Here is a 25,223-nt window from a genome sequence, read left to right on the forward strand (position 1 = left end):
AACCTTGTGTTTGCAAGGTTAGAATCAGTTTACAGGGGTGTCTAGTGAAGAAACCTTCCCAAGTCTCTGCCCATGATTTCGATTGAAGCAGACTGCCCAGGCACATGCTCTGCCAGTTCCAGGGTTGTGCTGTATGTTTCTTCCAGGTGAAATGCTTGCCTTACAACCCTCCTGATAGATCCATAAGTAGGCAGGATTAGTGTGTGGGTCACCTGATAGATTGCAAAAACCCCTTATGTTCCCCAAGTCTCTGCATTTGGGGGAACTTAGTAAAGGGATGAGCTTCTGGAAGTTTTGTGTTTGGTGTTGATCTTCTGCCAATGATTTACTTCCCCGTTGTTGAATTGGTTGAGGAGGTGGTGATTTATCAGAAAGCATAGCAGGAAAAATTTATTGTCATTGCTAAGACCTCAGGTGTTGGCTTATTGCAAGTTCCTGGGTTAAAGGTAATAAAATAAAGGAAATTTTCAGCTTTTAATGTTTGTAGGTCCTGCTCCTGGGCTCCCAGGGAAGCTATACTTTAACATTTACTAAGGTCAAAATGACTTGGCAAAATCTCAGGGTATGGGCTTCATTTCTGCTCTGAGCACACATTGTACATCTGATTTGTTTAAAAATAATCAAAAAGGAGCATTCCAAACATAAAGAAAAGAAAAAAACCCCTCCCTGGTTCCCATAAGATTAAAGTCATACAGCCCTGCATATGCTAGAAGGTTAGAATATGGTCTGCAACTTTCTGAAATGTCTTTTGTCTAATGATTTGTAACTTTTTAATGTAGAAGATGTACATGATCCTGTCCCAAATGTGCCTGTGCCAGAGCACTATCTTCTTTGTGAAGATTGTATATCCTGGGCAGCTGTCCTAACCTGGGCTCAAATAAAACTCTTTCTCTTCTTTTAGAAATTCTAAAAGGTTTGTTCAATATGCATCAACATTTTTTGGCGTAGTCAGCAGGATATCAGAGCAACTCTTGTGAGATCACCTGGAGGTCCCCTGGAACTCGGCCCTCTACCAGCACGGGCCCTTTGTTCCTCTCCAAGTTCTCAGCACCTCGCATGTGTATTGGGTGAGTTATGGTATCCGGACCTCCGCAACTGGAGTTAGTGGTCCTGAATTTTATTTGAGCTGTTTGTTTGAGATGTTGAGCTAATGTTGTCCAGGCAGAAGTAACCTAGAGGGGTCAGAGTCGATGGGTTGGTTATTTTAATTTGGCAGTATACTACTTGATGTTATTAATATAAGGCTTGAGTAAATTTTTCTGGCTAGAAATATGAGAGACTGAATCACTCAGCTCCAAAGAGAAGGGAACCCTTGCTTTTTCAGGCCAAATGGTGCTTTCAGGTGGTTGCAAGCCTAGCAGAGGTGTCTGATGACCCTTCTATGTACAACATGCATGGAGCCTCTACTGGCAAGTGCTTACTTAAAATATGGACAATTTTAACTAAGGATAACCTGAGTCTCAGATGACCCAAATGGGATTCTTTGGACATGTCTGAATTAGTTTTCTTGGGCACACAGTTAGAGAAAGCCGGTTGGAAGACTAAACAACCAGAAGCTAGAAAGCCATTTGGTTCAATCAGTGAAGCCCCCAATTTTGTGAGGAATCAATGATCATAGAGGTACTCTGGGCTTCATTTGGTTTAGTTATTGCTGCTGCTTTGGGTATATTTGGACAAAACTGGCTGTGTTCTAATTGGCAAATGGAAAATGACTAATTAATGCCACCTTGTGATTAGATTTGTTTTATAAAAGAGGACTAAGAGACTTAGTTTTCACTGGAGACTGAAGGTTTTAAGAATTAAAATTCTTGGGGCGCCTGGGTGGCGGTGTCGGTTAAGCGTCCGACTTCAGCCAGGTCACGATCTCGCGGTCCGTGAGTTCGAGCCCCGCGGCAGGCTCTGGGCTGATGGCTCAGAGCCTGGAGCCTGTTTCTGATTCTGTGTCTCCCTCTCTCTCTGCCCCTCCCCCGTTCATGCTCTGTCTCTCTCTGTCCCAAAAATAAATAAACGTTGAAAAAAAAATTTTTTTAAAAGAATTAAAATTCTGATAAATGTGATTGAGACTTGAAAATGATACAAAAGTAACTCTGAATGTAGGAAAATGGGAGATTTATAAGAAAGGTATAAGGAATGAAGATACATTTTTGTTGAGGGAAAAAAACTAATTTTGCTCTGAAATGAGGCCGGTTATTTAGAGGGAAAACTTAGGACAAATCAAAATGAAAAAAAGAAAATTATAAAAGGTTTGTGAAGGAGAATCTTCGGAAAAGAATTTTACATGTGGTCAGGACCACATGGAATGAATGAATTTTAAAAGTACACTAGCATAAACAAATAAATACATAAATAAATAAATACATACTAGTACAAGATTGGAATTTGGTTTTTCTCTCTGTTAAAAAGACTTAAGTTTTCTTGGATTGGTGGCCTGTTCTTGATAAGAAATTATCAGCAAAGTTTTTTCTCTTTATCTGCCCAGAAAAAACAAAGTTCTATGTTCTGTCTTCATTAGTTTTTTTTTAATTTTTGACTAAGAAATTTAAAACTTCTCAATATTAAAAGAGCTAAATTTTGATAACAACTATGTAATCTGTATTTGCTTTTAGAATCTCTTATGGCCACTTATGTTAAACAGATTAATTAAGGTTTAAGTTTTGTAATGATCTCTAATCCTGTTTAAGAAAATGCTTTAGAACCTTCTGAGGTTTTTAACAAACTTTCCCCCAAATACAAATTCTAAATGAAGTCTTTTTGACTAGTTAGGCTTATTTGGTTTGTTAAGTTACATGGGAAGTATTGTCAAATGATGATAGACCTTCTTAGGTTATATCGTGTGCATAAATGCTGTTGCATTATATAAAATTCCTAAAGTTAAAAACATTTTTTTTATGTTTTTATTTTATTTTTGAGAGAGAGACAGAGTGTGAGCTGGGGAGGGGCAGAGAGAGAGGGAGATGGAATCTGAAGCAGGCTCCAGGCTCTGAGCTGTCAGTGTAGAGCCGGATGCGGGGCTTGAACTCACAGACTGAGATCATGACCTGAGCTGAAGTTGGATGCCCAACCGACTAAGCCACCTAAAATTCCTAAAGTTTTACTATGTCCTGGTATAATGTCATCATTTGATATTTTACTGATTTAAATGTTGTGTGTCACAAAAATAACCACTTTCCTTGTCAACTACATTTTAGGGGACTGTTGTCAGACTTTTAACCGTGGCCATTTTTTGAGTCTTTTGTCATTGCAGTTGTTATCCTGATGCTCTTGCAACTGTGTTTTAGTTTCAAGGAGATTCACAAAAAGGACTTTTGATGAGCACAGGATTCCGATATCTTTAAGATCATAAAACTAAACTGGGTAAGAATTTTCAGAACTAATGGAAAAACTGCATTCAGACAACAAGAATTAATAACATGAGACAAAGTGAATTGAAAAAGATGATTATAGTTCTTATGACTCTTGTTTAAAATACTCTCTAATGTTCTCTAATGTTTGCTCTTCCAGATTTAAGAAAACCTTTTCTCTTAAGATCTATGGCTTAATAGAATTTGATAAAATATTCCTTTGTAAGCAAATAGAAACATTTGTCTTTTCTCCCTATCTGAACCCTCCAGAATTCAGAAACTCTAAATGAGAATTCTTTCTCACTTGGCAATTATAGTCATTTACATACATCCAATGAGAATCTGTTTTCCTTGTAACAGGACACCACTGAAAACATTGGCTACATTACCAAGTCTTTAACTAGAATGTCATATTTGAGAGACACCTGCATAGATTCAGATATGACCAGACAGGTTTAAGGAACTAAGATTAACTTTATGAAGCCAGTAAAGTCCCTTGGAAATGTTAGCCTGATACCTTGCTTATAGAGTTCCCAAGAGCCTTACCAGGTAAGTAAAGAATATCACTTCAGGTGCAGGAACCTCAGGATATTTTGGGGACCGCAGGAGAAGAGAAATTCACCCAAATCTACAGGCATTGCAGGTGAGTCTGATGGCAAGTATTTGGCTGGGCTTCAGGCCTTGAGAGGCTATTAAAAGTTCAAAGTGCTGCAGCCGCTCTGGAAAACAGTGTGGAAGTTCCTCAAAAAATTAAAAATAGATCTACCCTGTGACCCAGCAGTAGCACTGCTAGGAATTTACCCAAGGGATACAGGAGTGCTGATGCATAGGGGCACTTGCACCCCAATTTTATGGCAGCACTTTCAACAATAGCCAAATTATGGGAAGAGTCTAAATGTCCATCAGTTGATGAATGGATAAAGAAGATGTGGTTTACATACACAATGGAATACTACTGGGCAATGAGAAAGAATGAAATCTGGCCATTTGCAACAGCGTGAATGAACTGGAGGGTATCGTGCTACGTGAAATAAGTCAGGCAGAGAAAGACAGATGCCATTTGTCTTCACTCTTATGTGGATCCTGAGAAACTTAACAGAAGACCATGGGGGAGGGGAAAGGGGGGGAAAGAAGATACAGAGAGGGAGGGAGGCAAACCATAAGAGACTTAAATACTGAGAACAAACTGAGGGTGGATGGAGGGTGGGGGAGAGGGGAAAGTGGGTGATGGGCATTGAGGAGGCACCTGTTGGGATGAGCCCTGGGTGTCGTATGGAAACCAATCTGACAGTAAATTATATTTAATATAGAAAAATAAAAGTTCAATGTGAAATTCCTTATAAAAACCTTGAGCAAAGCACATTTTTAAAAACAGATGGTCAATCACTATTCTTGCTATGTTTATGTAAATAAGTAGGACAAATTTGTTAAAAAATGGACTTATTTTACAAATGAATTAATTTTAATTTTGCTACCTTCAACAGAAACGAGGGTGCTTTTAGGGACAAAAATTGAGTTTCAACAACACACCCTTCATAGATGTTAGATTCTAGTTCGGAATCTGAATGTTTGTTTGCCGATAAAATCAGGCTGGATCCTGAATTCTTCTGGTTTCCTCAAATGCCTGGCTATGACTCTCCAAATGAAGGTTCCCAGTTTGCTCCCATTCTCTTGACCTGGAATCACTGAGAACTAAAACTGCCCCTTTTTCTGAAGGCCTGCAAACTGAAACTAGACAACTTGAGGTAAACTTCAGAGAAATTTCTTTCTTTCCTTTTTATTTTATACATTTTTTATTGTTTATTTATATTTGAGAGAGAGAAGGGGGAGCGGGAGCAGTAGAGAGAGACGGAGACAGAATCTGAAGCAGGCTCCAGGCTCCCAGCTGTCAGCACAGAGCCTGATGCAGGGCTTGAACCCATGAGCCGTGAGATCATGACCTGAGTTGAAGTTGGATGCTTAACCAACTGAGCCACCCAGGCGCCCCCAGAGAAATTTCTACAATAGCTCATGTATAGATGCTCTTCATGCCTGTTGCTCTATGGGCCACTCAAAAGAATGAATTATTATTTCCCTGTTTCTTTTTTTTTCCCAATATATGAAATTTATTGTCAAATTGGTTTCCATACAACACCCAGTCCTCATCCCAACAGGTGCCCTCCTCAATACCCGTCACCCACCCTCCCCTCCCTCCCACCCCCATCAACCCTCAATTTGTTCTCAGTTTTTAAGAGTCTCTTATACTTTGGCTCTATCCCACTCTAATCTCTTTTTTTTTTCCTTCCCCTCCCCCATGGGTTTCTGTTAAGTTTCTCAGGATCCACATAAGAGTGAAAACATATGGTATCTGTCTTTCTCTGTATGACTTATTTCACTTAGCATAACACTCTCCATTTCCATCCATGTTGCTACAAAGGGCCATATTTCATTCTTTCCCATTGCCACGTAGTACTCCATTGTGTATATAAACCACAATTTCTTTATCCATTCATCAGTTGATGGACATTTAGGCTCTTTCCATAATTTAGCTATTGTTGAGAGTGCTGCTATAAACATTGGTGTACAAGTGCCCCTATGCATCAGTACTCCTGCATCCCTTGGGTAAATTCCTAGCAGTGCTACTGCTGGGTCTTAGGGTACATCTATTTTTAATTTTTTGAGGAACCTCCACACTGTTTTCCAGAGTGGCTGTACCAGTTTGCATTCCCACCAACAGTGCAAGAGGGTTCCCGTTTCTCCACATCCTCTCCAGCATCTATAGTCTCCTGATTTGTTCATTTTGGCCACTCTGACTGGTGTGAGGTGATATCTGAGTGTGGTTTTGATTTGTATTTCCCTGATGAGTAGTGACGTTGAGCATCTTTTCATGTGCCTGTTGGCCATCCGGATGTCTTCTTTAGAGAAGTGTCTATTCATGTTTTCTGCCCATTTCTTCACTGGGTTATTTGTTTTTTGGGTGTGGAGTTTAGTGAGCTCTTTATAGATTTTGGATACTAGCCCTTTGTCCGATATGTCATTTGCAAATATCTTTTCCCATTCCGTTGGTTGCCTTTTAGTTTTGTTGATTGTGTCCTTTGCTGTGCAGAAGCTTTTTATCTTCATGAGGTCCCAGTAGTTCATTTTTGCTTTTAATTCCCTTGCCTTTGGGGATGCGTCAAGGAAGAAATTGCTACGGCTGAGGTCAGAGAGGTCTTTTCCTGCTTTCTCCTCTAGGGTTTTGATGGTTTCCTGTCTCACATTCAGGTTCTTTATCCATTTTGAGTTTATTTTTGTGAATGGTGTGAGAAAGTGGTCTAGTTTCAACCTTCTGCGTGTTGCTGTCCAGTTCTCCCAGCACCATTTGTTAAAGAGACTGTCTTTTTTCCATTGGATATTCTTTCCTGCTTTGTCAAAGATTAGTTGGCCATACTTTTGTGAGTCTAGTTCTGGGGTTTCTATTCTATTCCATTGGTCTATATGTCTGTTTTTGTGCCAATACCATGCTGTCTTGATGATCACAGCTTTGTAGTGGAGGCTAAAGTCTGGGATTGTGATGCCTCCTGCTTTGGTCTTCTTCTTCAAAATTACTTTGGCTATTCGGGGCCTTTTGTGGTTCCATATGAATTTTAGGATTGCTTGTTCTAGCTTCGAGAAGAATGCTGGTGCAATTTTGATTGGGATTGCATTGAATGGGTAGATAGCTTTGGGTAGTATTGACATTTTGACAATATTTATTCTTCCAATCCATGAGCATAGAATGTTTTTCCATTTCTTTATATATTCTTCAATTTCCTTCATAAGATTTCTATAGTTTTCAGCATACAGGTCTTTTACATCTTTGGTTAGATTTATCCCTAGGTATTTTATGCTTCTTGATGCAATTGTGAAGGGGATCAGTTTCTTTATTTGTCTTTCTGTTGCTTCATTATTAGTGTATAAGAATGCAACTGATTTCTGTACATTGATTTTGTATCCTGCAACTTTGCTAAATTCATGTATCAGTTGTAGCAGACTTTTGGTGGAGTCTATCGGATTTTCCATGTATAATATCATCTGCAAAAGTGTCATCTGCAAAAAGTGAAAGCTTAACTTCATCTTTGCCGATTTTGATGCCTTTGATTTCCTTTTGTTGTCTGATTGTTGATGCTAGAACTTCCAACACTATGTTAAACAACAGCGGTGAGAGTGGACATCCCTGTCGTGTTCCTGATCTCAGGGAAAAAGCTCTCAGATTTTCCCCATTGAGGATGATGTTAGCTGTGGGCTTTTCATAAATGGCTTTTATGATGTTTAAGTATGTTCCTTCTATCCTGACTTTCTCGAGGGTTTTTATTAAGAAAGGATGCTGAATTTTGTCAAATGCTTTTTCTGCATCGATTGACAGGATCACATGGTTCTTATCTTTTCTTTAATTAATGTGATGTATCACGTTGATGGATTTGTGAATGTTGAACCAGCCCTGCAGCCCAGGAATGAATCCCACTTGATCATGGTGAATCATTCTTTTTATATGCTCTTGAATTCGATTTGCTAGTATCTTATTGAGAATTTTTGCATCCATATTCATCAGGGATATTGGCCTGTAGTTCTCTTTTTTTACTGGGTCTCTGTCTGGTTTAGGAATCAAAGTAATACTGGCTTCATAGAATGAGTCTGGAAGTTTTCCTTCCCTTTCTATTTTTTGGAATAGCTTGAGAAGGATAGGTATTATCTCTGCTTTAAACGTCTGGTAGAACTCCCCTGGGAAGCCATCTGGTCCTGGACTCTTATTTGTTGGGAGATTTTTGATAACCGACTCAATTTCTTCACTGGTTATGGGTCTGTTCAAGCTTCCTATTTCTTTCTGATTGAGTTTTGGATGTGTGTGGGTGTTTAGGAATTTGTCTATTTCTTCCAGGTTGTCCAATTTGTTGGCATATAATTTTTCATAGTATTCCCTGATAATTGCTTGTATTTCTGAGGGATTGGTTGTAATAATTCCATTTTCATTCATGATTTTATTTATTTGGGTCATCTCCCTTTTCTTTTTGAGAAGCATGGCTAGAGGTTTATCAATTTTGTTTATTTTTTCAAAAAACCAACTCTTGGTTTCATTGATCTGCTCTACAGTTTTTTTAGATTCTATATTGTTTATTTCTGTTCTGATCTTTATTATTTCTCTTCTTCTGCTGGGTTTAGGCTGTCTTTGCTGTTCTACTTCTATTTCCTTTAGGTGTGCTGTTAGATTTTGTATTTGGGATTTTTCTTGTTTCTTGAGATAGGCCTGGATTGCAATGTATTTTCCTCTCAGGACTGCCTTCGCTGCATCCCAAAGCGTTTGGATTGTTGTATTTTCATTTTCGTTTGTTTCCATATATTTTTAAATTTCTTCTCTAATTGCCTGGTTGACCCATTCATTCTTTAGTAGGGTGTTCTTTAACCTCCATGCTTTTGGAGGTTTTCCAGACTTTTTCCTATGGTTGATTTCAAGCTTCATAGCACTGTGGTCTGAAAGTATGCATGGTATTATCTCAATTCTTGTATACTTATGAAGGGCTGTTTTGTGACCCAGTATGTGATCTATCTTGGAGAATGTTCCATGTGCACTCGAGAAGAAAGAATATTCTGTTGCTTTGGGATGCAGAGTTCTAAATATATCTGTCAAGTCCATCTGATCCAATGTATCATTCAGGGCCCTTGTTTCTTTATTGACCGTGTGTCTAGATGATCTATCCATTTCTGTAAGTGGAGTGTTAAAGTTCCCTACAATTACCACATTCTTATCAATAAGGTTGCTTATGTTTGTAATTGTTTTATATATTTGGGGGCTCCTGTATTCAGTGCATAGACATTTATAATTGTTAGCTCTTCCTGATGGATAGACCCTGTAATTATTATATAATGCCCTTCTTCATCTCTTGTTACAGCCTTTAATTTAAAGTCTAGTTTGTCTGATATAAGTATGGCTATTCCAGCTTTCTTTTGACTTCCAGTAGCATGATAAATAGTTCTCCATCCCCTCAATTTCAATCTGAAGGTGTCCTCAGGTCTAAAATGAGTCTCTTGTAGACAGCAAATAGATGGGTCTTGTGTTTTTATCCATTCTGATACCCTATGTCTTTTGGTTGGCGAATTTAGTCCATTTACATTCAGTGTTATTATAGAAAGATACGGGTTTAGAGTCATTGTGATGTCCTTAGGTTTCATGCTTGTAGCGATTTCTCTGGTACTTTGTCTCACAGGATCCCCCTTAGGATCTCTTGTAGGGCTGGTTTAGTGGTGACGAATTCCCTCAGTTTTTGTTTGTTTGGGAAGACCTTTATCTCTCCTTCTATTCTAAATGACAGACTTGTTGGATAAAGGATTCTCGGTTGCATATTTTTTTCTGTTCATCACATTGAAGATTTCCTGCCATTGCTTTCTGGCCTGCCAAGTTTCAGTACAGAGATTGGTCACGAGTCTTATCAGTCTCCCTTCATATGTTAGAGCACGTTTATCCCTAGCTGCTTGCAGAATTTTCTCTTTATCCTTGTATTTTTCCAGTTTCACTATGATATGTCGTGCAGAAGATCGATTCAAGTTACGTCTGAAGGGAGTTCTCTGTGCCTCTTGGATTTCAATGCCTTTTTCCTTCCCCAGATCAGGGAATTTCTCAGCTATTATTTCTTCAAGTACACCTTCAGCACCTTTCCCTCTCTCTTCCTCCTCTGGAATACCAATTATGCGTAGATTATTTCTCTTTAGTGCATCACTTAGTTCTCTAATTTTCCCCTCATACTCCTGGATTTTTTTATCTCTCTTTTTCTCAGCTTCCTCTTTTTCCATCATTTTATCTTCTAGTTCACCTATTCTCTCCTCTGCGTCTTCAATCCGAGCCATGGTTGTCTCCATTTTATTTTACAGTTCATTTTTTTTAAACTTTTAATGTTTATTTATTTTTGAGACAGAGAGAGACAGAGCATGAATGGGGGAGGGTCAGAGAGAGGGAAACACAGAATCTGAAACAGGCTCCAGGCTCTGAGCTGTCAGCAGAGAGCCTGACGCGGGGCTCGAACTCACGGACCGTGAGATCATGACCTGAGCCAAAGTCAGACGCTCAACCGACTGAGCCACCCAGGTGCCCCTGCAGTTCATTTATAGCATTTTTTTTTAGCTCCTCCTGACTGTTCCTTAGTCCCTTGATCTCTGTAGCAATAGATTCTCTGCTGTCCTCTATACTGTTTTCAAGCCCAGCGATTAATTTTATGACTATTATTCTAAATTCACTTTCTGTTATATTGTTTAAATCCTTTTTGATCAGTTCATTAGCTGTCATTATTTCCTGGAAGTTTTTTTGAGGGGAATTCTTCCGTTTCGTCATTTTGGATAGACCCTGGAGTGGTGCGGAACTGCAAGGCACTTCCCCTGTGCTGTCTTGAATAACTTGCGTTGGTGGGCGGGGCTGCAGTCAGACCTCATGTCTGACCCCAGCCTACCGCTGGGGCCACAGTCAGACTGGTGTGTACCTTCTCTTCCCCTCTCCTAGGGGCGGGATTCACTGTGGGGTGGCATGGCCCGTCTGGGCTACTTGCACACTGCCAGGCTCCTGGTGTTGGGATCTGGCATATTAGCTGGGGTGGATTGGCAACGTGCACAGGGGCGGGAGGGGCAGGCTTAGCTTGCTTTTCCTTCGGTGATCCACTTTGGGAGGGGCCCTGCAGCACTGGGAGGGAGTCAGACCCGCGGAGGGAGGGATGGATCCGCAGAAGCACAGTGTTGGGTGTTTGCGTGGTGCAAGCAAGTTCCTTGGCAGGAACTGGTTTCTTTGGGATTTTGGCTGGGGGATGGGTGAGAAAGATGGCGCTGGTGAGCACCTTTGTTCCCTGCCAAGCTGAGCTCTGTTGTCTAGGCCTCAACAACTCTCTCTCCCGTTGCCCTCCAGCCTTCCCGCTCTCCAAGCAGAGCTGTTAACTTATAACCTTCCAGATGTTAAGTACTGCTTGCTGTCAGAACACACTCCGTCCAGCCCCTCTGCTTTTGCCAGCCAGACTCGGGGGCTCTGCTTGGCTGGCGGGCTGCCCCTCCCCCCGGCTCCCTCCCGCCGGTCCGTGGAGCGCGCACCGCCTCTCCGCCCTTCCTACCCTCTTCCGTGGACCTCTCGTCTATGCTTGGCTCCAGAGAATCCGTTCTGCTAGTCTTCTGGCGGTTTTCTGGGTTATTTAGGCAGGTGTAGGTGGAATGTAAGTGATCAGCAGGACGCGGTGAGCTCAGCGTCCTCCTACGCCGCCATCTTCCCACCTGTATCTACCTTATTTTCCTGTTTCGAATCGTCCTCAAATTCCTCCGATAAACCCTAGTGACTGCATTTTTCTCGTTAATATTATTGTACCTGATTTGATCATATTTCATTGAGGATTTAAACAATCAAATCTTAGAAGTGATATTCATGCATCATTTTCTTATGTGCTCTCTTGATCAGGTTTGGAGAATGTATTTTTGTAATTAGCCGTGTGGATTTAAAGGAGCAGGCAGGAGAGAGGAGTAGACATGCTGAAGGAGCTCCAGTTCTTCCTGTCGGCCATCCTGCTGCTTGCCTGTGTCTTCTTCTACCAGCTCAGCCTGAAGTCCAGCTGTCTCTTCTCTTGCCTTCCTCCCCAAAAGGCCCAGCAAGACCCGGAAGCCCTCCTGGGCCATGGGCATGGCATTGTGTTCATAGAGACCTCAGAGAGAATGGAGCCAACGCCTCTGGTCTCTTGTGCTGTGGAATCTGCTGCCAAGACTTACCCAGAGAAGCCCGTGGTGTTCTTCATGAAGGGTCTCAACACCACCACACGGCTGCCCTCAAACTCCACTTACCCAGCCTTTTCCCTCCTCTCAGCCATAGACAATGTTTTCCTCTTCCCTTTGGATATGAAAAGGCTGTTTGAAGACACACCATTGCGTTCATGGTACACTCACGTAAGTGTTCAGAGAATCTTAGAATGTCAGTATTGGGAGGTACCACAAAAAATGAGTCCAATCTCCTCATATTTTGAATAGGTAAACTGAGCATAAGGACTCAGTGTCAGAGATGGGACCAGAACCCAGACCCTGGTCTTCTTTGTACAGGGTTGAGTCCTGATTTAAACAAACAGGAGAGACTTCAGTCAGGTTTATCTCTAGCCTGGTGTCTTTTGCTTCCAGCCTTATTTCTTAGGAACTATGCTTCTCTTGAGACCATTCTTAATGAATGAGTTTTGGTAACTTTTATGGGGGTATAATCACTTATTTTTCACTTATTTAAACCCATCTGTGTTAAACTGTTTTTTTTTTTTGCATTTGAATGGGAAATGAGGCAATATTTAACTTGAAGATGATGTAAATAGTGAACTCATGAGAAATCAGATGGGGTGCTGCTATATGAGATTGGGTTATATTGAGATATAACCAAGACATGCCAGGAGCTCTTGGGAATTTTGTAATCTTCATCTTAGCAACATAGTATAATAAGGAAATAACATTTCAATTAAATATTTCTCTCACAGAGGGCCCACAATCAGATAACGCTTAAGTAAATTATAGTACAACCACTCAATGATTCCACTATGCAGGCTTTAGCCATGACATCTTATGAAGACTACAACACAATATGGAATAAATACACTTGTATTAGAATGTAATTGTAATTATTTTACCTATGTACCACCCTTCCCCCCAACCACATGGAAGAAAAAATCCTGAAGAAAATACACAACACACAGTAATAATAGGTGTGTTAGTGTGATTGGATTGGGAGTGCATTTAGTGATGAGAATAAGTTAATTTTATAAATAAAATTATTATTATTATTATTTTTTAATATATGAAATTTACTGTCAAATTGGTTTCCATACAACACCCAATGCTCATCCCAACAGGTGCCCTCCTCAATGCCCATCACCCACCCTCCCCTCCCTCCCACCCCCCATCAGCCCTCAGTTTGTTCTCAGTTTTTAAGAGTCTCCTATGCTTTGGCTCTCTCCCGCTCTAACCTCTCTTTTTTTTTTTTCCCCTCCCCCATGGGTTCCTGTTAAGTTTCTCGGGATCCACGTAAGAGTGAACACATATGGTATCTGTCTTTCTCTGTATGACTTTAATTATTTTAAAAACAAAAAAGTAATTTAAAAATTGGCATCAAAATTATACTATTTGCTTATCCTGTAAAGTCCTTTCTAAGTTCTAATCATAGGCTAGACCAAATGTCAGATGGTAAATACTTTGTAAAGGGGCCAGACAGTGAATACTTAAGGCTTTGCAGGCCAAGAGGCAATATTGAGGCCATTATGGCGGTACTTGTGTTAGTTTCCTATGGCTGCTGTATCAAATGACCACAAACTTGGTGATCTAAACCAACAGAGATGTGTTCTTTTTTGGTGATGGAGGCCAAAAGTGCCAAATCCATTTCACCGAATGGAAATCAGGTGCTGGCAGGGCCCCAGTTCCCAAGGAAGCTCTTAGGAAAAACCCTTCCAGGGGAGATCTGCACATGTCCTTTTCCTCTGTGTGTGTGAACTTTCCCCCTACATCTATCTATCTTTCTTTCTTTCTTTCTTTCTTTCTTTCTTTCTTTCTTTCTTTCACCACTTTAGTGACGAATGACTGACATATGAAAAGCTGGACAACTTGGTGAGTTTAAGATGCGGCTGTTTTTTTGTTTTGTTTTGTTTTCTTAATTTTTTTTTTTTTTTTTACATCTGTCTTTAAAGGATACTTGTGATAGCATTTAGGGCCCAAATCAGGACAACCCAGGATAATCTCCCCATCTGAAGATCCTTCATGTGATCACATCTGCAAAGACCCTTTTCTGAAATGCGGTAACATTTACAGGTTCTGGGATGTAGGACCTGGGGTCTTTGAGTGGCCATTATTCAGTCCACTACAGTATTTATATATAAAAAATGAAAACTCCTGTCATGACCTGCCTCATTCACCTGGGGACTGAGTGTGCTTTCCTGGGTGGAGGACATATTTGAGCCTACTTACTGTCATCTGGAGACACTTACTGGACTAAGCAACCGGCATGTGAGGGAAGTGGCCAGTTTTACTTTTGACTCCATGTGACTTCCATAACCAGGGTGCCCATCTCTTGTCCTGAAGAGCCTGCAAGTCTCAAATTCAGACTCATCAGGAGGTGATGAAGCAGCTCATCAGACAGATTTTACCGGCAGCTGCCAGCACAGGGGTCCTAACAAATAGTTGGTGACAAGCGCAGGCCCCTCGGAAGGAGCAGGACAGGCCACAGGCTGGGAAGGCAGGCCCTGGCAGCAGAGAGGGTCCCTGGAGGGGACATGTTGGCTAGGTCCCTGTCACTCTCAGGGCTAGCCTGCTAGAGGGTGTTCCAGGAGATCTAAACAAGAACAGCAGTCTGTTGGCCTACTTTCCCCACAGCTGGGCTAGACTAACGTTACCTAAACTGTGTTACGCTCCTTACACAAATAAATTTCTGCCCAAATTGTTTTGGAAGGTGAGATGCTGCATTCTACACTGTAAAAAAAATTTTCCCTCATGGACTAATCATGTACATGAAGAGATTAAAGCCTCTGTACTTCTGAACTAAAGAAACAGTAATTTGATTCAACCAGAATCTTCCAAACTTATCTGAGCATGAACACCTCTTTCAGTAGGACATAAATGTTTTCTTAGAGCTGATGTTTCATAGAGCACAGCCTGGGTCTTCTGAGCTGTACCTCAATTTTACAAGGTTGAATTTTAGGAACAAGGTGGGCCCTGGGACACAGAACCCTTAAGCATCTGCCCCATCTGAGCCCGCAGGGTACTGCACTAAGCCATGCATCCGCAGTGATCACACCATGATAATTTTGGGGTGCTGGTCTGTGGCATGTTCTGCTCCATTGTGGATGACCTAATGTGCCATCACTTGCTGGTTTGCTGCACTGATTTGGCAACTGTAGCCTTTAAAGATGTCTGGGGTTGCGTACTGTGGGGTAGGAAGGGGATGAGCAGTCAGAATCCTAATCCCCTTCCTGTGGGAGCTTTTGTGTTTTAGGTAGATTTAGTCTAATGCCCACAAAAAGGCAGGCTTCTTCCTCCTGTGATTTCGTGTGGCTTTTGATATCCTATGTATCTGTTCACTAACACTCACCAATTTACCAAATAATCAATTTTACTTATTTTTACCAAAACCTTATTTTTTTTTGGAATGAGTGGATCTCTGGAGCCAGACTGGCTGGGTTCAAATTCAGCCTCTGCCTCTCTCACCTTGGACAAATTACTGAATTTCTTATTTCTTTTATCTCTTAACTTGAAAAATGGGAATAATCATAATATCAGTCTTTGAGCATTTGTGTAGATTATAAAGAGCTTGGAACAGTTTTTGATAAATTTTGGCTGTTATTATTTATGAGGTTTTCAGCAATTGTATACAATTTTGTGATGTTAACAATTTGTGTAAAGATTCCTGCAAAGTATTAATTGTCTTGCCTTCATTTGGCTTTATAGCAATGATTTTTTTTAATTAAAAAATTTTTTTGTTTAATGTTTATTTTTGAGAGAGAGAGAGAGAGGGAGACAGAGTGTGAGTGGGGAAGGGACAGAGACAGAGAGGGAGACACAGAATCTGAAGCAGGCTCCAGGCTCTGAGCTGTCAGCCCAGAGCTGGATGTGGGGCTCAAACTCATGAACTGTGAGATCATGACCTGAGCCAAAGTCGGATGCTTATCCAACTGAGCCACCCAGGTGCCCCTATAGCAGAGTTTTTTTTTAAGTGTTTTTTTTTTAATGTTTATTTATTTTTGAGAGAGAGAGAGAGAGAGATAGAGTATGAGTGGGGTGGGGCAGACACACACACACACACACACACACACACACACACACACAATCTGAAGCAGGCTCTAGGCTCTGAGCTGTCAGCACAGAGCCTGACTCGGGGCTCAAACTCACCAACTGTGAGATCATGACCTGAGTCGAAGTTGGATGCTTAACCAACGAGCAATCCAGGTGCCTCCCTTTAGCAGAGTTTTTTTTTTTTTTTAATTTTTTTTCAACATTTTTTATTTATTTTTGGGACAGAGAGAGACAGAGCATGAACGGGGGAGGGGCAGAGAGAGAGGGAGACACAGAATCAGAAACAGGCTCCAGGCTCCGAGCCATCCGCCCAGAGCCGGACGCGGGGCTCGAACTCACGGACCGCGAGATCGTGACCTGGCTGAAGTCGGACGCTTAACCGACTGCGCCACCCAGGTGCGCCAAGCAGAGTTTTAAAGAATGTTTATTAAAAAATAAATAAGTAGATAAATAAATAAATAATAAATAAATAAATAATGTTTATTTTGTCAGGGCACCTGGGTGACTCAGTTAAGCGTCTGACTCGTGTTTTCGGCTCAGGTCATAATCTCCTGGTTCATGCCCACGTTGGGCTTTGTCCTGACAGTGTAGTGCAAAGCCTGCTTGAGATTCTCTCTCTTTCCCTCTCTCTATGCCCCTTACCCAGGCACACTCTCTCCTTCTCTTTCTAAATAAATAAATAAACTTAAAAAAAAGAATGTTTACCTTGTCAAATGCCAAATGTTTATGTTCAATCTTTCTTTACTTTTAATTCATTTATTGGGGCACCTGGGTGGCTTAGTCAGTTGAGCGTCTGACTTCAGCTTAGGTCATGATCTGATGGTTCATTGGTTTGAGCCCCACATGGTGCTCACTGCTGTCAGCGTGGAGCCCACTTTAGATCCTCTGTCCCCCTCTCTCTCTGCCCTTCCCTTGCTACTGTTTCTCTTTCTCTCTCAAAATTCATTTAAAAAAATTATTTATTTATTTATTTATTTATTTATTTATTTATTTATTTATTTATTTAAGTAGGCTCCATGCCCTGTGTGGAGCCCAGCGTGGGGCTTGAACTCACAACCCTGAGATGAAGACTTGAGCTGAGATCAAGTGTTAGGATCATCCATTTGTCTCTATTTCAATCTTTTAATCAATATGTTTCAATCCAGAAAAATCTATTTTGTTTTCTCTATTCAAACTTTTAGCATTCCATTTGAGAAGGTTGCTGTCTATAGTGATTAGTTTCTATTGCCATTTATAAAGATTGTTTTTTATTCTTTTTAGAGTCACTTACTGCTTTGCTCCCTTTTTTAGCATTTGCAGTCATCCTCGACTCCTCTCTCCCCCTCCACATCCAATCCATCCACACCCTGACCCTCTTCATCTTTACCGTGTGCCTAGGATCTGAACATTTCATCTGCCTTCCTAACTTGCCTCTGCGTTTCTGCCCTTGCTGCCTCCCAAGCCTTGCCCCTGTCTGTTTTCCACAGAGGACCCTTTCAAGACTGAGTCAGGTCACATCACTCCTTTCTTCTAAACCTTCAAGTAATTTCAGTCTTCAGATAACTCCAGTCTACATGATCCATCCTCCCTCTCCACCCACCCCTCTCTGCTCTCATCTCCTACCCCTCCTTCACTGCCCTGCTTTGGCCACACTACTCTGTTCTCTGTTTCTGCACACAGTGATTGTATTCCTACCTAAGGGCCCTTGAGCTCACTGAAACCCAAGGTAAGATAGTGTTCCACCCTGCCCCCTTCATATCCTCCTCACCCAGCTGTTTTTCCTTCATAGTCCTTGTGAACACCTGACATATTATATATTGATTTATTTATCATCTATCTCCTCCAGGTAGGGATTTTTGTCTGTCTGTTCATTGCTCTCTCCCTAGCAGCTATAACAGAGCTTGGCACATTGAAAGTAGGCCCTCAATGGGGTGCCTGGGTGGCTCTGTCGGTTAAGCGTCCGACTTTGGCTCAGGTCATGATCTCACACTTCGTGGGCCTGAGCCCCGCGTTGAGCTCTGTGCTGACAACTCAGAGCCTGGAGCCTGCTTCCGATTTTGGCTCTCTCTCTCTCTACCCCTCCCCCACTTGTGCTCTCTCTCTGGCTCTCAAAAATAACTAAATGTTAAAAAAAATTTTTTTTAAAGGAAATTAGGGCCTCAATGAATATCATTAAAGGAAATAATTAGTGAAAGAAGGCATGCATGCATTTTAAGATTCTATTACCAATTTCTCAAGAAGCATACATATTGATCTATTCTATAGTTTCCTAGTTTACTTTATTAGTTTTTAGCATTTCTAGGACTCAAAAAATTCCTGCTTCACAGTTTCATATTTGTGCTGAAAATGGCTCATATGGTTTATTGTGAAATCCCTTCAGGGTTTCTTCTTTACCATTCTACTGCTTTAATTAAAAACAAAAACCAAATTCATGAATTCTTTAAAAGCTTGCAAAGTCTGCCCATTGACACTGGTTGCTGTAAACTTTTCACTTACAGGCAACTTTTGGGGTGGAGGTAAGTTTGGTCAATTTGTAAAATTGGGTTTTTGTAAGCAGATTTTCGAGAAGCTGGCTTGCTTCCTTCTCCTCAGCTACCGTGGGCTGGCCTCACATTGTGACACCCTTCCTTTTTCTCCTGCTGCTGTGGCTGATTTGCACGTGTTCCTGCAGATCAACGCCAGTGTGGAGAGCAACTGGCTCCACGTCAGCTCAGATGCGTCCCGCCTGGCCATCATCTGGAAATATGGCGGCATCTACATGGACACCGATGTCATCTCCATCCGGCCCATCCCTGAGGAGAACTTTCTGGCTGCACAGTCTTCTCAGTACTCTAGTAACGGGGTGTTTGGATTCCTCCCCCACCACCCCTTCCTGTGGGAGTGCATGGAAAACTTTGTCGAACACTACAATTCAGACATTTGGGGCAACCAGGGTCCCAGTTTGATGACAAGGATGTTGAGACTGTGGTGCAAACTTAGAGACTTCCAGGAGGTGAGTGATTTCAGGTGTTTGAACCTGTCCTTCCTACACCCTCAGAGATTTTACCCCATCTCCTATCCAGAGTGGAGGCGCTACTATGAAGTCTGGGACAAAGACCTGAGCTTCAATGACTCCTACGCCCTGCATCTGTGGAACTACATGAACAACGAAGGAAGGACTGTGGTTAGAGGGAGCAACACGCTGGTGGAAAATCTCTGCCGTAAGCACTGTCCCAGGACTTACAGGGACCTGATTCAAAGCCCAGAGGGGTCAGTGACTGGGGAGGTGGGTCCAGGTAACAAATAGAGCCCACACTGGCTCTATGTTATAGAACTGGTTCCTGGAGTGCCAGCGTGCAGCTCATGTCCACGTTCCCCAGGGGTGGGGGCGTTTACCCACGTATCGCTTAGGCTCAGCTTTCTCTGTCTATAATACAAAAATCCCAAAGACCATTGGTGTATAAAATATAGAAGCTTATTTCTCTCTCATGTAAAAGAGGTCTGAAGGCAGGTGATTCAGGGGGGGGTGTGGTCACTGTGGTCATTGGGGACCCAGGTTTCTTGCATCTCTCTTGTTTGTTATCCTTAGCATCCATAGACCCTGGTCTATATGGCTGCTTGGTATCCAGCCCTTTATGTCTGCATTTCAGGCAGCAGGATGAAGGAAGGAGGAATGTACCCCTCCTTTATTTTATGAAAACTTCCTATAAGTACTGTGTAACACTTGCCTTTACATCTCACTCACTCACTGCAAGAGATGCTGAAAAATTTAAGGAGGAAGAGAAGAAAATGGGTGTTAGGAGAGGCAGCTAACGGTTTCACTACCTGTTAAATTTACTTCTGTAAGATTAATTTCAGCAGAATGGACTAGGGACAAAGAGTCTTGATTTCTGATCCTGACTTTGATATTCATTAGTGAATTCAGTCAATGAATATTAACCAAGCCCCTTCTGTGTGCCAAGCACTGATTTAGTTGCTGAAAATATTGCTGGATCAAGCAGACATGGTTCCGTCTTAGTCAGTTTGGGCTGCAGTAACAAAGTACCACAGACTAGGTGGTTTATAAGCAACAGAAATTTATTTTTCACAGTTCTGGAGGCTGGTAGTCCAAGATTAGGGTGCCAGCACAGTCAGGTTCTAGTAAGGATCCTCTTCTGGTGGCAGAGGGCACTTTTCTTGTAGAATTCTCGTATAGGGGAAGGGGTCAAGGGAGCTCTCTGGGGTCCTTTTTATAGAGAAACTAATCCCACTCATGAGGGCTTCACCCGCATGACCTAATTACCTCCTAAAGGCCCCACTTTCTAATATCATCACATTGAGGGTTAGGATTTCAACATATGAATGTTTTTTAACATTTATTCATTTTTGAGAGAGAGAGAGAGAGACAGAGACAGAGACAGAGACAGAGACAGAGAGAGAATTAGTGGGGGAGGGAGACACATAATCTGAAGCAGGCTCCAGACTCTGAGCTGTCAGCACAGAGCCCAACATGGGGCTCGAACCCATGAACCGTGAGATCATGACCTGAGCTGAAGTCGGATGGTTAGCCAACTGAGCCACCCAGGAACCCCAATCTATTTATTTTTGAGAGAGAGAAAGGCAGGGGAGGAGCAGAGAGAGAGGGAGACACAGAATCTGAAGCAGACTCCAGGCTCTGAGCTGTCAGCCCAGAGTCCGACCCAGGGCTCGAACCCACGAACTGTGAGATCATGATCTGAGCCAAAGTTGGACGCTTAACCTACTGAGCCACCCAGGCACCCCTTTCTATTTCTTATTGATTTATAACCACCCTTTGTATATTAAGGACACAAACATTTTTATTATTTTAGTGTAATTTTTTTCAGTTTCTCCCAGCTTGCCATGCCTTGGGTTTGTTTCTAGACGCACAGAGGGTCCTGGTTAGACTGATGCTGCATTTTTCCTTTTGCAGGAAAGAACAATTTTTTTTTCTTGAGACAGGCAATCTCTTTTGTAAGTGCATCTATCACCTTTAAGGTGATTTTTTCAGGGAATGTGCTAGAGTATAATTTGTGCCCAAGGAAAAGGTTTGAAGCCCAAGCTTCAGCCAGTTCTTGACATGTCAGAGTGCAGGCCACTTGTTGCAAGGTCCTCAGATTTTTCAAGAGAAATCAGCAAACCAGATTTTTATGTAAAATCTCATTTTGACTATATACCTGTCAATCCATCCATCACCACTGTGAAAACCCAACAACATACTTTTGACCTACGATTACCTCAGTTAGCATTTGCGGCCAGCATCCGGGCATTGGGAGATCTGTCCCATACACCTCAGATGCCCTTCTGGAAGCTAGAGCTGGCTCTGGAGCTGGCTTCTGAGGTGTGATGCCAACAGTTGACAGCAGAGAGCACTCCCATGGTGGGCTGCCTAGGGTCTAAAGTCCACCTTCAGTCAGCAGTCGGTCCCACTGCCTCCTGTCACATCCCTAAATGTAGGAAGGAGACCAGTTGTGATGGTGTCTGTGCTGAGTCAGAGAGCGGGTGTCTGTCACTGGCCTGAGGAAGGGGTGAGAGGCTATGGGGCCAGATGAGAACCGCAGGTATTCAGGACCCACCCTCTTGGTATTCTTCGGAACCTAAAATAGAGCACATAGGAGGCACTCACTAACTCTTGGCTGTATCGAATGTTGAAATGTGGCCCAGTAGGGGAAGGATGTGAAGGTTCCATGCGTGGGAAGTCTTGGTCAGACGAAGACAGAGTTTTAGCTTTTGGAATTACTGACAAGGTAGATGAGGCTGTATGTCAAGTTCACTTTCTCACAACAACCCTGCAAATGAGGGTACCCCAGTTACACAAAGGGGAATTGAGGCTGGTGTAAATGACACATACAAACACACATGGGTACCACCAGAGCTCCTTTCTGCATACTTCAGGGATCCAGTGGGAAGAGAACTGAGAAACAAATTTTCCAAGCCCCCACAGATTTCACATTTGTATGAACTCTAGAGGGCACATCACTGACTGCAAGGCCCTGGGCTAAGCCTAGAGATGGCTTAGCTAATTTGGTTCTCATAATGACCCTGCTAGACAGAGTTTATTTTTCCCATTTTACAGAAGGGTTAAGTGACTTTTCCAGGGTTACATAGTTTGGGAATGTGGAAATGTAAATACATCATTTAAAATGTTTAATTCCAGTATAGTTAACACACAATGTTATATTAGTTTCAGGTGTACAATATAGTGATCCAAAAATTCCATACATCACCCAGTGCTCATCACAAGTGAGTTCCCTAATCCCCATCACCTATTTCACCCATCCCCTATCCTCTCCTCTCTGGTAACCATCAGTTTGTTCTATATAGTTAACAGTCTGTTTCTTGGTTTGCCTTTCTCTCTCTCTCTTTTTTCCTTTGCTTATTTGTTTTGTTTCTCATTTTTTACAGGGTGTCCTATGCTTATCTTTTTAATGTTTCTTTCTTTTTTGAGAGAGAGAGAGAGAGAGAGAGAGAGAGAGAGAGAGAGAGAGCATGAGCAGGGGGAGGGGCAGAGAGAGGGGGGGACAGAGGATCCAAAGCAGGCTCCATGCTGATAGCAGTGAGCCTGACATGGGGCTCAAACTCACGAACCGTGAGATCATGACCTGAGACGAAGTTAGAAGTATGACGCTTAACCAAGAGACACCCAGGTGCCCCAGTTTGTTTTGTTTCTTAAATTCCACATATGAGTGAAATCATACGGTATTTTTCTTTCTCTGACTTATTTTGCTTGTCATTATTCTCCCTAGCTCAATCCTTGTTGTTGTAAATGGCAAGATTTCATTCGTTTTTAATAGCTCAGTGATATTCCATTGCGTGTGTGTGTGTGTGTGCGTGTGTGTGTGTGTGTGTGTGTGTGTATTTGTGTGTATTTGCGTGTGTCCATCACTTCTTCTCTATCCATTCATCTGTTGATGGTATTTGGGCTGCTTCCATAATTTGGCTTTTGTAAATAATGCTGCAATAAACACAGAGGTGCATAAATCCCTTTGAATTAGTGTTTTTGTATTTTTTTTGGGTAAATACCCAGTAGTGTGATTACTGGATCATAGGGTAGTTCTACTTCTAACTTTTTGAAGAAACTCCATACGGTTTTCCAGAGTGGCTGTACCAGTTTGCATTCCCACCAACAGTGCACAAGGGTTCCTTTTTTCTCCATATCCTTACCAATACTTGTTTCTTGTGTGTTTGATTTTAGTCATTTAGACAGGTGTGAAATGGTATCTCTTTGTAGTTTTGCTTTGCATTTCCCTGATGGTAAGTGACATTAAGCATCTTTTGATGTGTCTGTTGGCTATCTGTATGTCTTCTTTGGAGAAATGTCTGTTGATGTTTTCTGCCCATTTTTTAAAAGAATTGTTATGCCACCTGTTGGTTTTTATATTTTTATGATTTTTAAAAAATTTTTAAACGTTTATTTATTTTTGAGAGAGAGAGACAATGCGGGCAAGGGGCAGAGAGAGAGGGAGACAGAGGATCTAAAGTGGGCTGTGCACTGGCAGCGGAGAGCTGGATGCAGGGCTTGAACTCCCGAACCGTGAGATCATGACCTGAGCCAAAGTTGGACACTCAACAGACTGAGCCACCCTGTTGTCCCCTGCCCACTTTTTAATTGGATGATTTATTTGTCTGTGTGTTGAGTTTTATCAGCTCTTTATGTATTGTGGATACTAACTCTTTATTGAATACATCATTTGCAAATATCTTCTATTCGGTAGGTTGCCTTTTAGTTTTGTTGATTGTTTCTCTCACTGTGAAGATTTTTATTTTGACATAGTCCCAATAGTTTATTTTTTCTTTTGTTTCCCTTGCCACAGGAGACATACCTAGAAAATGCTGCTACAGCTGATGTCAGAGAAATTATTGCCTGTGCTTTCTTCTAGGATGTTGTTGTGTCTTTGACCCTAAAGCCTGTGTCTTTGTCTCCCCTCTAGTAGGTGGCAGGAACTCCTGGAGTGAAAAGTGTGCCCTGGCCAAGAGGAAGAGGAGGAACAAGATTCCCCATCAGAGTAGATGGCTTACAGACATCCCTACTGGGTCCTGGTCCTGGCCGGCCAGTTCTTTTTTTTCCATTTAAAAAATTGTGGTAAAATATATAGATGCCATAAAATCTACCCTTTTAACCATTTTCAAATGTACAATTCAGTGGCGTTAAGTACCTTCAACCAACCCCACCATCCATCTCTAGAACTTCTCCATCATTCCAAATTGAAACTGTACCCGTTAAACAACAACTCCCTATTCCCTACAACCCCCGCCCCAGCCCCTGGTAACCACTATTCTACTTTCTGGAATAGCTCTATGAATTTGACTATTCTAGTTACCTTGTATAAGTGGAATTATATAACATTTCTCCTTTTGCATCTGGTTTATCTCTCCTACCATAGTATTTCCAAGGTTTATTCATAGTGGGGCATGTATCAGTCCTTCATTATGTTTTAAGACTGAATAACAGTTCATCGTATGTATGTACTACATTTTGTTCATCCATTTATATGTTAACGGAGACTTGAGTTGTTTACACCTTTCGGCTGTTGTGAGTAATGCTGTTATGAACAGGAACGTACAAGTATCTGTTTTAGTCCCTGTTTTAATTCTTTTGAGTATTTACCCAGAAATGGAATCGTCAGATCCTATGCTAATTTTATTTTCAATTCTTTGAGGACTCACCATTCTCTTTTTCACAGCAGCTGTACCATTTTATATTCCCACCAGCAATGAAAGGAGGGGTAGGGGCTCCAATTTCTCACATCCTTGCCAACACTTGTTGCCATACACGTTTGCAGATTGAGACTGGAACGGGAGGAAGACCTTTAAAAAAAAAAAGCCAGAAATCCGAGTCTCAGTAAAGCAATGACTGGCTAGGGATCGGGGACCATATCAGGGGAGAAAGAGTTCTTGGGTCCTGGGTTTCAGAGGCAGATCCACAGGACAAGCTAGAAGGTTGGGGGTTGTGGGTTGCTCACCATATGGACTAGCTCTGCAACTGCTCCGGCTTTTCAGCAGAACAGCCTTTGTTGCTGTTGTTGTTGTTGGTGGTGGTGGTGGTGGTGTGTGTGTGTGGGTGGCTGGCTGTGTAGACCGGAGCACGTCCAGCCTCCCTGGGCTCCACGCGGCCGCCCTCTCAGTAAGGCCTGGGAGCCATTCTCTTGGATCCTGGATTTTCGCAAC

At 41.9% G+C, this 25,223-nt stretch overlaps 1 protein-coding gene and 2 long non-coding RNA genes across 7 annotated transcripts in view; 1 reads left to right on the forward strand and 2 right to left on the reverse strand.

The window, feature by feature from the left end:
* Positions 1-4,118, reverse strand: part of LOC123380118 — a 27,281-nt gene extending 23,163 nt beyond the window's left edge. Inside the window, exon 1 of the long non-coding RNA XR_006585470.1 lies at positions 3,888-4,118. This is a non-coding gene — a long non-coding RNA (uncharacterized LOC123380118). The remainder of the gene's footprint in view (positions 1-3,887) is intronic.
* On the forward strand, positions 848-24,724 carry A4GNT (alpha-1,4-N-acetylglucosaminyltransferase). 4 transcript variants are annotated; one of them, XM_045037555.1, is made up of 5 exons: positions 848-1,067; positions 3,279-3,354; positions 11,758-12,236; positions 18,751-19,279; positions 23,987-24,724. In XM_045037555.1, exons 3-5 carry the CDS (start codon positions 11,826-11,828, stop codon positions 24,127-24,129), a joined length of 1,083 nt encoding a protein of 360 aa, XP_044893490.1. In that variant the 5' UTR covers positions 848-1,067; positions 3,279-3,354; positions 11,758-11,825; the 3' UTR covers positions 24,130-24,724. The 4 variants fall into 4 exon arrangements, with proteins under 4 accessions (XP_044893490.1, XP_023116302.1, XP_044893492.1 ...); XM_023260534.2 differs by lacking the exon at positions 23,987-24,724 and having other exon boundaries at positions 849-1,067; positions 18,751-20,006; XM_045037557.1 differs by lacking the exons at positions 848-1,067; positions 3,279-3,354 and adding an exon at positions 3,373-3,890.
* LOC109491486 lies at positions 20,854-25,161 on the reverse strand. Of its 2 annotated transcripts, none has more exons than XR_002144865.3 (3): positions 25,019-25,161; positions 24,723-24,863; positions 20,854-21,652 (listed from the first exon to the last, which is right to left on the reverse strand). It is a non-coding gene; the product is annotated as an uncharacterized LOC109491486 (long non-coding RNA). The 2 variants fall into 2 exon arrangements; XR_002144866.3 differs by having other exon boundaries at positions 20,854-21,844.
* Positions 25,162-25,223: the final 62 nt, after the last annotated feature.

This window comes from Felis catus, chromosome C2, assembly GCF_018350175.1.
Source record: "Felis catus isolate Fca126 chromosome C2, F.catus_Fca126_mat1.0, whole genome shotgun sequence".
Lineage (NCBI taxonomy): Eukaryota > Metazoa > Chordata > Mammalia > Carnivora > Felidae > Felis > Felis catus.